Here is a 13,862-nt window from a genome sequence, read left to right on the forward strand (position 1 = left end):
AATGATCAGACACTCAGCATTTTCTTTGTCTTATTTCAGGACTAGACAATAGACCTTTTCAGATAAACACTTTAAAATAGGTTAGAAGTGACAAACAAAGACTGACAATGCAGGCACTGCTTTTTGCCAGGATATCAAGTTGTTTTAAACAATTTATTACATAAATAGCAAGCATGTTCCACTAAGATAAATGTGAGATGAGTTCTGTTCAAAAACAATCTGTTGCCCCTCCCTGTACTCTAGGTCATTCATAATGTACAGATCTTTAAAAAGTCGATAGCAATGTATATGCTCTACCCAACCTGATGGTGAATTACCATATTGCTTACTTCTATCCTGCTTTATTCAGATCTGCAAACACAGAGGGGAGTGGCTGAAGGTTGTTTTTGAACGAGGCAATAGTGTTGTATTAACGACAGGATTGGTAGGTAGGAAATATGATTAGATCATAAACATCCTCAATGCGCACCACAGACACAAATGCGCCAATCGATCTACTAAATAAAACAATGTAACTGTTTGAGGCTGCTCACGCCATATGTCTGGTCCACTCGTGTGGAATAAATGAGTGCTGCAGTCCCATATGCTGATGCTTGCTTCCTGCATCAGCTACGTCATTCTCCTTTCAGCAGTATAAAAGCAACGGAGTTGGTATTGTTCTAGTTTGTGTTCTGTTATTGTTGTTCAGAAGTCAAGAATGGTTCAGCTATCTAAATCTGAAATGAGAGAGAGTCTTGAATTGAAGGCTGGCCATCCTCCAGCAGGTATATTGTCGATTAATTCACACTCATTCGTAATTGTCACTGAACTGCGTATTTTCTTTGTATAACAATGTGTTCGATGTAATGGGTTATTTTGAGGAAGTAAGTGGGGTCCACATTCAGTGTATTTACCATATAGGTCTACTCTTCCTGTTGAATTTATTTTTGTTTTCGTCTTGTGCGAACATTGTTACAGTTCTGCTAGTGTTGATACGCACGCTCAAATCTCAAGTGCATAGGTGGTAAACTAATAAAATATGGAAACTCCTAACGATTGCATGCAGTAGTAGGCCTAAATGCTCTCATCCTTGCTACTTGTAATTGTATTTATCGTCACAATGCGGTATGGAACTTGAATCAGTGTATAGCATAGCCTATTGTTCAACCGTGTTACATTCTGTGCTCGAGGGACAGGATGGCCAGCACTGAGGTTCATGTAGTTAAGTGAATATTTCCCAATGCAGGTTCTTGCTTGTACATGTGTTTTTGAGTCATAATCAGTCAAACTGTTTATTAAAATGCTAATTAACGGCATTATTGCCGCCGTACTTCATGAAGGCTGAATGTCTATTGGCAGTGTTTGGGACGCTACCAGTGCTCTGAAAATAGTTTTCCAAGGTACCAGGTCCTTCACACTGGAAGAAATTAATTTACACTAAAGCTACCCTTATAAAATGCACTTTGCAGAAATCACTCCGCCATTTCCTGGTTGCTAAAATTCTAATAGTTCGCCTAATTTTAAGTTTGTGACACAACAAGTATAATGTAGAGAATCAGTGTACCATCTAAACCGCTGTGAAATATATGATCCATAACCCCAAATATTGTGTTTTTAGGTGTTTGAAGCTGTCGTACAAAATAAGAAACTTAAACGGAAAGCATAGAAATAGACCATATCTCCCGCTTATAGACTAGGTGTCATTGAGAATGATATCTATGACTTAATTATATTAATTGTGTTAGGGCGCCACAAAAGTTACATTGTATGTAGGAAAAGGTAGTTCACTACATCCAAACAACAAAAAATGGAAAATCTGACATGTCCGTTTACAAATTGCAAGAACAGATCACTCTGGAGTCAGATATTAAGAGAATGTGTAATTTAGTGTCTTTAACACAGAATGAGGCAGTGTTTCAAGTAAGAATTAGGCAGGTCTGAGGCTGAAAGGGAATTATTGCCTAATAAAGTGTAGTTCCAGTAGTTGGCTTCATGACAAAAGTAATTAACTACAAAAAATGTTACCAATGCTGAACTAAAATATAAACACAACATGCAACAATTTCAACAATATTACTTCAAGTTCATAAGGAAATCAGTCAAATTAAATAAATGCATTAGGCCCTAATCTATGGATTTTTACATGACTGGGCAGGGGCCCACCCACTTGAGAGCCAGGCCCAGCCAATCATAATGAGTTTTTCCCCACAAAAAGCCTTTATTACAGGCAGAAATGTGGTGGTTACACTGGGTCTGTAGTTGAGGCCGGTTGGACGTACTGCCAAATTCTTTACCATTACGGAGGTAGCTTTAAATTCTAGCAACATCTCTGGTGGACATTACTGCACGCAAATTGCGCGCTCCCTCGACTTGAGACATCTGTGGCATTCTGGTGTTACAAAACTAAAAAGAATTGTGGCCTTTGTCCCCAGCACAAGGTGCATCTGTGTAATGCTATTCAATCAGCTTCTTGATATGCCACACCTGTCAGGTGGATGGATTATCTTGGCAAAGGAGAAATGTTTGGGCCATTTTAGTTCAGCTAATTAAACAAGGGACCAGCACTTTACATGTTGCCTTTTATATTTTTTTCAGTATAGATTTGAGTTAGTTCAACTACCACCAAGCTACTGCAAAATGTAATAACATTATTAGTTGAATATATGTACAGTGCCTTCAAAGTATTCACACCCCTGGACTTTTTCCACTTTTTTGATGTTTTTTGATTTTAAAATGGATTAAGTTAGATTTTGTCACTGGCCTACACGCAATACCCCTTCATTTCAAAGTGGAATTATGTTTTCAGTCTTTATTTTTTTAAAATGATGTAAAGCTGAAATGTTTGCGTAAAGTATTCAACCCCTTTGTTATGGCAAGTTCAGGGGTAAGAATGTGCTTAAGATGCATGTACGCCCTCTGTGTGCAATAATGGTGTTTAACATGATTTTTGAATGATCTCATCTCTGTAGCCCACACATACAATTATCTCTTAGGTACCTCAGTCGAGCAGTGAACAAAGGCCAGGGATGTTTTCCAATGCCTCGCAAAGAAGGGCAATCATTGGTAGATGGGTTAAGAAAAAGACTGATCCCTTTGATCATGGTGAAGTTATTAATTCAACTTTGGATGGTGTATCAATACACCCAGTCACTACAAAGATACAGGCTTCCTTCCTAACTCGGTTGCTGAAGAAGCAGGAAACCACTCCGGGATTTCACGATCAGGGCAATGTTGACTTTGACACAATTACGGAGTGTAATGGCTGTGGTAGGCGACAACTGAGAATGGAACAACATTGTAGTTACTCTAACCTAATTCAGAGTGAAAAGGAACCCTGTACAGAATGAAAGTATTCCAAAATATACATCCTGTTTCCAATTAAGCAAAACTGCCAAAAATGTGTCGAAGAAATTAATTTTGGCATGAATACAATGCTTTATGTTTGGGGCATATCCAACGACATCACTGAGTACCGGTCTTTGTATTTTAAAGCATGGTGGTGTCTGCATCATGTTATGGGTATGCTTGTCATCGGTAAGGATTAGCATTTTTTTTTAACAGGCATAGTCCTGGAGGGGGTGGGGAAACCTGGTACAGTCTGCTTTTCAACAGACACTGGGAGACAAATCCACCTTTCAGCAGGACAATAACTTAAACCGCACAGCCAAATATACATTGAAGTTGCTTACCAAAATGACTTGAATTATCCTGAGTAGCCTAGTTACAGTTTTGACTTAAATTAATGGCAAGACTTAAATGGCTGTCTAGCAATGATCAACAACCAACTTGATCGAGCTTTAACTTTTTTTTTTAAGAATGTGCAATATTGTACAATCCAGGTGTGCAAAGCTTAGACTTACCCAGAAACTCAGTTGTAATTGCTGCCAAAGGTGATTTCAAAAATGTATTTACTCTGGTGTGAATACTTACGTACATTTAGAAAACATGTTTTCACTTTGACTCTTGGTGGTGCGGGGGTGAATAACTTTTGAATTCCTTCTGTAACACAATGTGGTATGAATACTTTCTGAAGGCACTGCAGTTCACTGCCTGTTGACTAGACTTATGGTGTGACATGATGTCCCAGAAAACAAGTTCTGGGGCCATATCAAGAGTAGGAGCGCTTTGCCCTACTCTGAGATGTGCTTAATACACATGGACCCTGAAAGGGACCCTGAAAGGGCTATAAGCACTTGTTGCTTTGACAGGATGTGGGTAAAGTATATTTGTTTTGATTAACCCTGCCTCTTGCAAGCAGCTGAGGAAAATAAGATGACAATGCTTAACTGTATTCTCACTGCCAGTGCCACCTCTTAATCAGTCTACCAACGTCAGCACTGATATTCTCACAATCTACTTCTATATTGAAGTAGACCAACTGGTATTACAACATGCACAGTTGTTTTAGTCTTACATTAACTCTGACTAGTTTTAACTCCTTTCTGAACAGGTGAGAAGGATGTTGCAGTTAATGCTGGATTGGCAAAGAATGAGAATGTTAACTATTTATTTCAAACTGTTCCACTCTGGCTCCACAGTGAAGGCTGGGGGGAAACGAGTGGCCAAGAAGAGCTATGAGGAGAGTCATGCCACCCACCATGTGAACCCAGAGAGGGAACACAAGGTTCCCAAACCCAGGTACAGTTCAGGTAGTCCCTACCTGTTTAATTCCATTAGGTACTTAATGAATACCACCCAATACTCCATCTACAGGGTCTCGCTGATTGACGGAGCTTGGATGATGTATTTTTTTTTTTACATTTTAAGAGAACATCAGGAAAACCTTTAACTGCAATGTTGAGTTTGTCTTTAAACATGTCATACTGTTCTAGATCTGCAGCCACCTCCAGCCGAATGCAGCTAGTCAGTGTCTTGATGTCAGGGACACTTGACAAGGTAAGGATATCTGACTTAAAATAATGGCTGCATTTGTGTCCCACAAGGGTTGGCCAAGAAACGGGTTTAGCTGTAAACTACAATAATTTGGCTTCATTTGTAATGATCATGCAAGTCAACATTTACTCATAGCCTACCTACTACAGACTGGCATAGTAAAATAGTTTTCTTCCAGATTGCTTGGTCAGCCATGATTTTATACAATTATTTCTTAATTGTTTCAGTTGGGACATGACTTCCCAGAGACCCCAGTAAGTGTGAAACACAGCAGACTCAGACCTGCTTTGGAGAAGGCACACTCGCCAGCTTTCAAGTCTACCTTCTGCATCCAGCAACCGAAAAAGTTCTGAAGAAACACGTGTTGAAGTTGCCTGAAGGAAACATGTGAAGTCAACTGAAAGACTAGCAGGAAGGTTTAGTTACATGCATGAGAGGACCAACATGAGATGTCAGAAAATATTTGAATGTTTAGTGCTCTAGAATCCATTCATCTACTTTGAATTGGTTGAACTTTGTAACTGCTTTTAGGTGAGAAAGTTGGGCTTTGTCGGGATATAGGTGTTCTGCTTACTACAAACCAGCATTTACTGTGCCTTTTTATTAATGAGTGTATGCAAGTGAACTAAAACTCACATGGTGGGGATTTTGGAATTGGTATGTTGCATAAGAGGGTATAAGATGGATGTCTGACTGTTTCATCCGTCTCTGTTTTTCATAGTGAAAAGCTTAGCATTTGTTTACGGCTTGAATAAAAAAAAGTTGCATGGCATTAGAAACATGTCCGTTTTGTTTTATGGTTAACAAGGTTACCATTTATAATCAGTTCGGTTGAAAGTGTTTATCATGCTGCAAATTGACGTGACCACAGGGTGGTGATAAGTACATTATCAGCTTGAAGGACATGTTTTTTTTCTTCTTTATGCGTCACACTTGTATGTCGTGTTCAAGACAACTGGGACAACTCTGAAATCTTTGACTTCAGTGAGTTTAAGTCAACTGGCAACTCTGGTGGGGGGGGGGGGGGGATTCCAAGTTAGAAACTCTGCTCATCCTACCTGAAGATCAGATGTCATGATTGCACTATATTGCCAAAGGTCTTTGGGTGTATTTTCCCTGTTGTGAGGTATTTTCTGTCTCGCTGGCCTCTCCTATTGACAGGAGCCGTTCTTCCACATGAGCTTGAACACTAGCCTACATTTCCATAATCTACATACTTATGTAATTACAGCATACAATACCATGGTTTCTGAGAGTGAAACTTACTCTGGCATGTCTCGGGAAGCTCTGCCTCACTGTGTCTCCACAGAAACTGACCCACAGCAGACTGTCTTTGAATGGAAGTGCTTCTTTGGAAGAAGTGTAGACCTCTCTTATAGTGCACTCACAAAATATCTGAGGCTGAACCCAGCAAAGCACTGAAGACTTCCAGATCTACCATAGAGTATCTAGGGGCTCTTATCTGATATTAACCTAAGTAGTGCTCCACTCTTACTGGGTAGTTGGCTGTTTTATGATAAACAGGCAGCAAGTCTCTGAAATTGCTTGACTTATATCCTAAGTGTTTGTATGATGTCTACACAGTTTAATACTTTTCTTCCTGGCAGTCTTTCTGTACATGTGTTTTTATTTAACTAGGCATTGCAGAGTATAGGCACATTAAGTAAAATGAACTTGATGCATACAGCTGTATATAGTGAAAATATTTGAGGAATGCAGAGCAGTTATGGCTTGGTGTGAGTGAGGTCTTACTGACCATGTGTAAGATTATGATCTGGAGGGGGGGGGGGGGGGGGGACTACTGTAAGGAGCCAAAACCGTCTCTGAAACCATTTCGTTTGGGCTCCACTTTCCAGTCACCTCGCGGCTTATATTTAATCTTTGTGGCAAAGATGTCAGCTGTCAGTGACAGTGAAGGGCTTTTATGGCACACGGAGACGATATGCTATGTTAGCCTTAGGCATTTTGTAAGATTGAGGTAGGCAGTTGAATAACCTTGGAAACAAATGCTTTTACAACAGCTGGCAGCCTTTGCCGGCTTCCATTCTAGCAGATGGTGAGGTTGGACAGATTTGGAATATGAGAAGGTACTGGCGTTGTTCCCTCCTTCAGTTGTGTTGAGGGCTCTTTGATCCGCTGGGATTTGGCTGGTTACCTGTGCATGCATAATGAGGAGACTGGAGGAGAGAAATAAGCAATGCACACACACACACACCCTGTCCCAAAGTCCAGGACATCTGGCTGTGTTACAGGAATGAACCAAAGCATGAAGTGATTCATTAATATGACAAAATGGCATGTTTGTGTAGACTTAAGTAAATGTTTTGATACTCAATATACAGTAAATGTAAATCGTTGCATTATTAATTATAGCAATTATACTGCGCATTTGCTTTGCTGTATACTAAATGAATATGCCACATTGAGTTATCTATAATCCATTAAGACTTCCTTTTCATTTTGTTTATGCATAGCCATAGCACAGCACTTTTATGGCATAAATCCTGTTACAACACTATCTAATTGTGGTGAATAACCTTTGTCAAGGAAATGTCAACCCTGAGGTCATTGTTTCAATTCCCAATACAATTTCATGACTGCAACTGGTTTCAATTGAAAATACTTGTATTTAACCCATAATAGTCTAAAAAGCCCTGTCTAAAGGGGGGGGGGGGGGGGGTCTACAAAGCCATTTGGAATCGTTTTAAGAAGGTCTTACCAAGGTTCATTTTGATAATTTAATTTAGAATTTTAAGCTCCCTTGAAGTATCCAAAAAATATGTATATTTTTGGGGCCTTTACTGCTGTTACCCATACAAATGCATTGAATAACAGATTCACTACATGGAACAGCAGATGGTCCCCCCAAAAAAATCAAAGGTTTGCTTGTTCTGAAGTGTCTGTCCTATACCCGAGAGATAATTATTTTGCATGTATTTAACCCTTTATTTTTGGCACTATACAGTGCATTTGGAAAGTATTCAGACCCCTTGACATTTTACAAATGCTATGTTACAGCCTTATTCTAAAATGGATACAATCATTTTTTCCTCATCAATCTACACACAATACCCCATAACTGATGAAATCAAGATTTAAATCTTTGGCTTGAATGCCAAGTGTCCCGTCTGGAGGAAACCTGGCACCATCCCTACGGTGAAGCATGGTGGTGGCAGCCATCATGCTGTGGGGATGTTTTTCAGCGTCAGGGACTGGGAGTCTAGTCAGGATCGAGGAAAAGATGAACGGAGCAAAGTACAGAGAGATCCTTGATGAAAACCTGCTCCAGATCGTTCAGGACCTCAGACTGGGGCAAAAATTAACCTTCCAAGAGGACAATGACCCTAAGCACACAGCCAACATAATGCAGGGACTGCTTTGGGACAAGTCTCAATGTCCATGAATGGGCCAGCCAGAGCCTGGACTTGAACCCAATCGAACACCTCTGGAGAGATCTGAAAATAGCTGTGCAGAGACGCTCCCCATCCAACCTGAAAGAGCTTGAGAGGGTCTGCAGAAAAGAATGGGAGAAACTCCACAAATACAGGTGTGCCAAGCGTGTAGAGTTATAACCAAGAAGACTCGAGCCTGTAATCGCTGCCAAAGGTGCTTCAACAAAGTCCTGAGTAAAGGGTCTGAATACTTGTGTAAATGTGCTATTTCAGTTTAATACATTTGCAAACATTTCTAAACACCTGTTTTTGCTTTGTCATCATGGGGTATTGTGTGTAGATTGTTGAGGTGGAAAAAACGATTTAATCCATTTTAGAATAAGGCTGTAACGTAACAAAATGTGGAAAAAGGGAAGGGGTCTGAATATTTTCTGAATGCACTGCATACTTCCCTTCAGACGAGACATGCTCGGCCTGTGGGCATCCGAGAGCAAAACAAACGACATGTACATGTACGTGAGAGTCTCACCTTTCCATATTAGTGTGTAGCTCAAACCGTTCGGATGCTACAGATAATTTTGTGAGAAGACCGATTTGCGGGATGTCTCATGGTCTGACAAACACCGCCCTAGCTCTGTCACCTTTCACCACAGTTGCGGAAGTGCATGGATTGAGACATATCCAATGCAAAAAAAAACGTCTCTAACTGACATATTTTTATGGGAATTTGTATTATTATGTTAATTTGATTTCCGTGGGGCGGGGAGATCAACCTTAACAGGGAAGCTATATACAGTGCCTTGCGAAAGTATTCGGCCCCCTTGAACTTTGCGACCTTTTGCCACATTTCAGGCTTCAAACATAAAGATATAAAACTTTATTTTTTTGTGAAGAATCAAAAACAAGTGGGACACAATCATGAAGTGGAACGACATTTATTGGATATTTCAAACTTTCTTAACAAATCAAAAACTGAAAAATTGGGCGTGCAAAATTATTCAGCCCCTTTACTTTCAGTGCAGCAAACTCTCTCCAGAAGTTCAGTGAGGATCTCTGAATGATCCAATGTTGACCTAAATGACTAATGATGATAAATACAATCCACCTGTGTGTAATCAAGTCTCCGTATAAATGCACCTGCACTGTGATAGTCTCAGAGGTCCGTTAAAAGCGCAGAGAGCATCATGAAGAACAAGGAACACACCAGGCAGGTCCGAGATACTGTTGTGAAGAAGTTTAAAGCCGGATTTGGATACAAAAAGATTTCCCAAGCTTTAAACATCCCAAGGAGCACTGTGCAAGCGATAATATTGAAATGGAAGGAGTATCAGACCACTGCAAATCTACCAAGACCTGGCCGTCCCTCTAAACTTTCAGCTCATACAAGGAGAAGACTGATCAGAGATGCAGCCAAGAGGCCCATGATCACTCTGGATGAACTGCAGAGATCTACAGCTGAGGTGGGAGACTCTGTCCATAGGACAACAATCAGTCGTATATTGCACAAATCTGGCCTTTATGGAAGAGTGGCAAGAAGAAAGCCATTTCTTAAAGATATCCATAAAAAGTGTTGTTTAAAGTTTGCCACAAGCCACCTGGGAGACACACCAAACATGTGGAAGAAGGTGCTCTGGTCAGATGAAACCAAAATTGAACTTTTTGGCAACAATGCAAAACGTTATGTTTGTTGTAAAAGCAACACAGCCATCACCCTGAACACACCATCCCCACTGTCAAACATGGTGGTGGCAGCATCATGGTTTGGGCCTGCTTTTCTTCAGCAGGGACAGGGAAGATGGTTAAAATTGATGGGAAGATGGATGGAGCCAAATACAGGACCATTCTGGAAGAAAACCTGATGGAGTCTGCAAAAGACCTGAGACTGGGACGGAGATTTGTCTTCCAACAAGACAATGATCCAAAACATAAAGCAAAATCTACAATGGAATGGTTCAAAAATAAACATATCCAGGTGTTAGAATGGCCAAGTCAAAGTCCAGACCTGAATCCAATCGAGAATCTGTGGAAAGAACTGAAAACTGCTGTTCACAAATGCTCTCCATCCAACCTCACTGAGCTCGAGCTGTTTTGCAAGGAGGAATGGGAAAAAATGTCAGTCTCTCGATGTGCAAAACTGATAGAGACATACCCCAAGCGACATACAGCTGTAATCGCAGCAAAAGGTGGCGCTACAAAGTATTAACTTAAGGGGGCTGAATAATTTTGCACGCCCAATTTTTCAGTTTTTGATTTGTTAAAAAAGGTTGAAATATCCAATAAATGTCGTTCCACTTCATGATTGTGGCAAAAGGTCGCAAAGTTCAAGGGGGCCGAATACTTTCGCAAGGCACTGTATATTTTTTTTCAAGAGCTACAAAAGTTTATATCTGTGATTCTCCTCACATATTTTACCCAAACCTTTGGTACCTTCTGTGTATGTAATTCTGAGGCCTCATAGTCACTTGTGGAGGGATGGAGTGGTGGTTGGTATGCTGAGTTGCAGATGGACAGGGCACATTTCCCTGCCAATGCCATTCCCAGTCATCTGACAGGGTCGATTGCCCCTCTAACGTCTGCTGTACTGCTGACTAAACACTTGAGTCCAACAATAACCTTGCCTCACAGTGGGGAGGAGGAGTAAGAGGGACTCTGTTGCTTTCTTAACCAATTAGATCTGAAAAAAAACACTGATGTGAAAAGATCGAATGTGATTGGTCAAAAGACCAATTAGTGGAAAAAATATCAGAATTGGGCCACCTGTCTAACCGCAGCCAATGTGGCCTAGCATACTTCTGTAGTTGTTGTATTAGTCTTTTTTTGTATATCCACTTGATTTTAGAGAGCACACCATTTTGGATCATTGGTCATCGGTCAATTGTACAGGTGACCAGGAAGTAGGAATGCACCGATATTGAGAGTGGGAAATTGCATCTATCTGTATGGAATTCTTCCTATATTTATTATTATTTTTTATCTTTGCTGCCAGTGGCGATTTAAGGATGAAAATCTTGGTGGGGCAAACAACAAAAGAATGGGGATGCATGCCAGCAAAGCGACAACACAACACAATACTAAACAATACAGGAATTACACTATAACGGTGACAAACTGTGCCCACAAACTGTTAGGGCCTACATAAAGCTCTCCCAATAGCATAACTTTCTTTTCAGCACCATGGAGTGAATCCTTACCACTGCTACACCTGGCTATCAGCGGGAGCCTTGTCTGGCAGCAAAACAGTTCATTCAGACTCATTTACTCCCTTTAAAAAACATAGCTGATATGGCTGACTTGCTTAAACAAATGTGGTTTCGCAAAACAATTATATATGTTTAATTTTTTAGCTAAACAATCTTTTAGCTAAACAATGAACCAGTGCAAAACAAACGTAGATCTTTGGTTGCTTCTTTTGTCTATTTATTAGAGGCAAACAGTGCCAAGTTGTCATTCAGGGCAGGTGAGGCAGAGCCCCAGCTCTTTTGAGCCCTAACTACCCCGAATGACAGGTCGGTACTGTTTGCCTCTAATAAATAGACAAAAGAAGCACTGGTTCATGAACATTTGGTATCCCACCTGTGCTAGGTTGGTTGTCAGGAACTTTTGACTAGGTTGACATTAGCGGATGCCAAGTGTCATGGACAGATTGTTTTAAAGTTGCACATAAAAACATCGTTTATAATAGGTGTTTTGATTTGCTTTCAGACCGGTCACTCGCACCTTGAAAATACTAAGAAATATAGTGGACTGGAGAGTTTTCTTTGAATGTTATTAGTTTGTGCCTCACGGTGTCGCCATACACCTGACTATAACGGGTACGATGATTAAAGCCATCCCCACATTTGATTTACTTTAAATGAAATCATCACTCAATGAAGGACTCATCCAGTGGTCCTCGTTTAACACATAATTATACACTACGTCACCACATCAGATACATGTAATATGTTATATAGATCCATTTCATCGTATGGGACGCAATACAAAAATATAAGTCGTTTTCTTCCCATCATCAATGTGCATCGTCACTACTGTAGTTTGATTAAAATAAGAGCATGCCACATGAGGCATACACTGCACACAGGGTTCAAATTGCTTGGTTACAAGTCCGGTGCTGTTGACGCGCAGTTGCGTTGCCCGACCAGCTCTAAATGACCTCATGGAGGAGTAGCCGACTGGTCTAGAGAGGGAGGAGCTCGCGCCCTACCTTTGGTCCATCAAGGGATTCATGTGGAGATAAGCTGCCGGAAAACTTTTTCCTACTGGGATATCCATGACATTTACCAGGTAAATATTGGACTTTTAAGTTCAGTTTTTTCGCCTTTATTCAAATATCAAGTACAGCTTGGACTGTGTTTAGTTGGTTTTGAGGAGAAAGTAGCATAACTAGCTACACGGGGAGCTTTTCCTCGGCTGTCTAACGTTAACGTTACTAGCTTACGTTAGTGAAGGAAGAGCTAGCAAGGAGAATATGTTGGGACATGTCTCCTACTGGAAGCGCTGTGTGTTCACATTGAGGAGAGAAACAGAACGTTAAATAAATGTCTACTATTATACGGGAAGAAGTGTGTTTAATATAGTGAGCGATATGGCCTCACTTTAAATACACTTCTTGTGAAGTGCCTATGACAGTTTGAGCTTCTCGGCAAGCTGTCAAGTCTTATAGCAAAACTCTTCTTCAGACATTTCTATTGAGTCCAACCATTACTGAAACTTCTGAAAATTTCAAAAACTAGATGTGCAACGTGTCAGGTTTTGTCACTGTTATCAATCAGTCCACTCAGAACTTTGACTACCTAAATCATTTTGGCCTTATTTGATCTTAGGCGCACACTGAAACTGCCGCACATTGGTGTGCTTAGGAAATGTGTAAAATGTCAGCAATGCATCCCTACGAGAAACTAAAAAAGCAGTTGTTGACTTTGCTACTAGAAATAACATGGTAATGGTATAGTAACACCTTAGTTACACACCACGAACACATTTGGACAGACACAAATGAATTTAAGTACAGTATAGGCAAGTCATATTTTTTTCAGGGTAGCTAGAACCCCAAACACTGTAGAATAACGGTTAACCCCCCTTTCAGCCTTATCCTCATTCTTTCTTCCGTTTTACCATACGGTTCTTGTGTTGTTACCCCTCTATAACAAAACAAAGTAGTCCTATGTGGTGTGTTGATGTTTAAACTGTATTCTTAGATGAGATGTGGTGGTTTTGAAATCAAGACATAAGCCATATGCAGTAATCTTGCTCACCCACATGGGTTTGAGTCATGTTGAAGTAAGGTCGGGTCTACACTTGACACTTACATGCGACTTCTGCTATCAGAATACGAATATTGCATTGAAAAGACGGGTCTAGACACACAAAAGTCACCCTGTGGTCTCTCTCCCTTTCTCTCTCTACCGCACCTGCTGTCTCAACCTCTGAATGCTCAGCTATGAAAAGCCAACTTACATTTACTCCTTAGGTGCTGACCTGTTGCACACTCTCCAACCACTGTGATTATTATTTTACCCTGCTGGTCATTTATAAACGTTTAAACATCTTGAAGAACGATCTTGCCTTAATTAATGGCCATGTACTCGACACAGCCAC

The 13,862-nt window shown here is 40.5% G+C and overlaps 2 protein-coding genes across 5 annotated transcripts in view; both read left to right on the forward strand.

Annotated features, from left to right (window-relative positions):
* Positions 1-422: 422 nt before the first annotated feature.
* On the forward strand, positions 423-5,647 carry LOC109871107 (death-associated protein-like 1-A). The gene is made up of 4 exons (XM_020461940.2): positions 423-764; positions 4,518-4,617; positions 4,812-4,875; positions 5,100-5,647. Exons 1-4 carry the CDS (start codon positions 698-700, stop codon positions 5,223-5,225), a joined length of 357 nt encoding a protein of 118 aa, XP_020317529.1. The 5' UTR covers positions 423-697; the 3' UTR covers positions 5,226-5,647.
* Positions 5,648-12,344: 6,697 nt separating this feature from the next.
* Positions 12,345-13,862, forward strand: part of tanc1b (tetratricopeptide repeat, ankyrin repeat and coiled-coil containing 1b) — a 174,789-nt gene continuing 173,271 nt past the window's right edge. For 3 of the 4 annotated variants that reach the window (XM_031805720.1, XM_020461661.2, XM_031805723.1), the window contains exon 1: positions 12,345-12,548. The gene's annotated coding sequence lies outside the window, so the exon portion shown is untranslated. The remainder of the gene's footprint in view (positions 12,549-13,862) is intronic. The other variant, XM_031805721.1, reaches the window with a different exon arrangement.

Source organism: Oncorhynchus kisutch, linkage group LG26 (assembly GCF_002021735.2).
Source record: "Oncorhynchus kisutch isolate 150728-3 linkage group LG26, Okis_V2, whole genome shotgun sequence".
Taxonomy (NCBI): domain Eukaryota; kingdom Metazoa; phylum Chordata; class Actinopteri; order Salmoniformes; family Salmonidae; genus Oncorhynchus; species Oncorhynchus kisutch.

Excerpts from the sequence above, each read along its gene's own strand:
- LOC109871107 (XM_020461940.2), top strand. The coding sequence starts at position 698 with ATGGTTCAGCTATCTAAATCTGAAATGAGAGAGAGTCTTGAATTGAAG. Across the intron at positions 765-4,517 it reads GGCTGGCCATCCTCCAGCAG|TGAAGGCTGGGGGGAAACGA; the intron begins GTATATTGTCGA and ends CTGGCTCCACAG. Across the intron at positions 4,618-4,811 it reads CACAAGGTTCCCAAACCCAG|ATCTGCAGCCACCTCCAGCC; the intron begins GTACAGTTCAGG and ends ATACTGTTCTAG.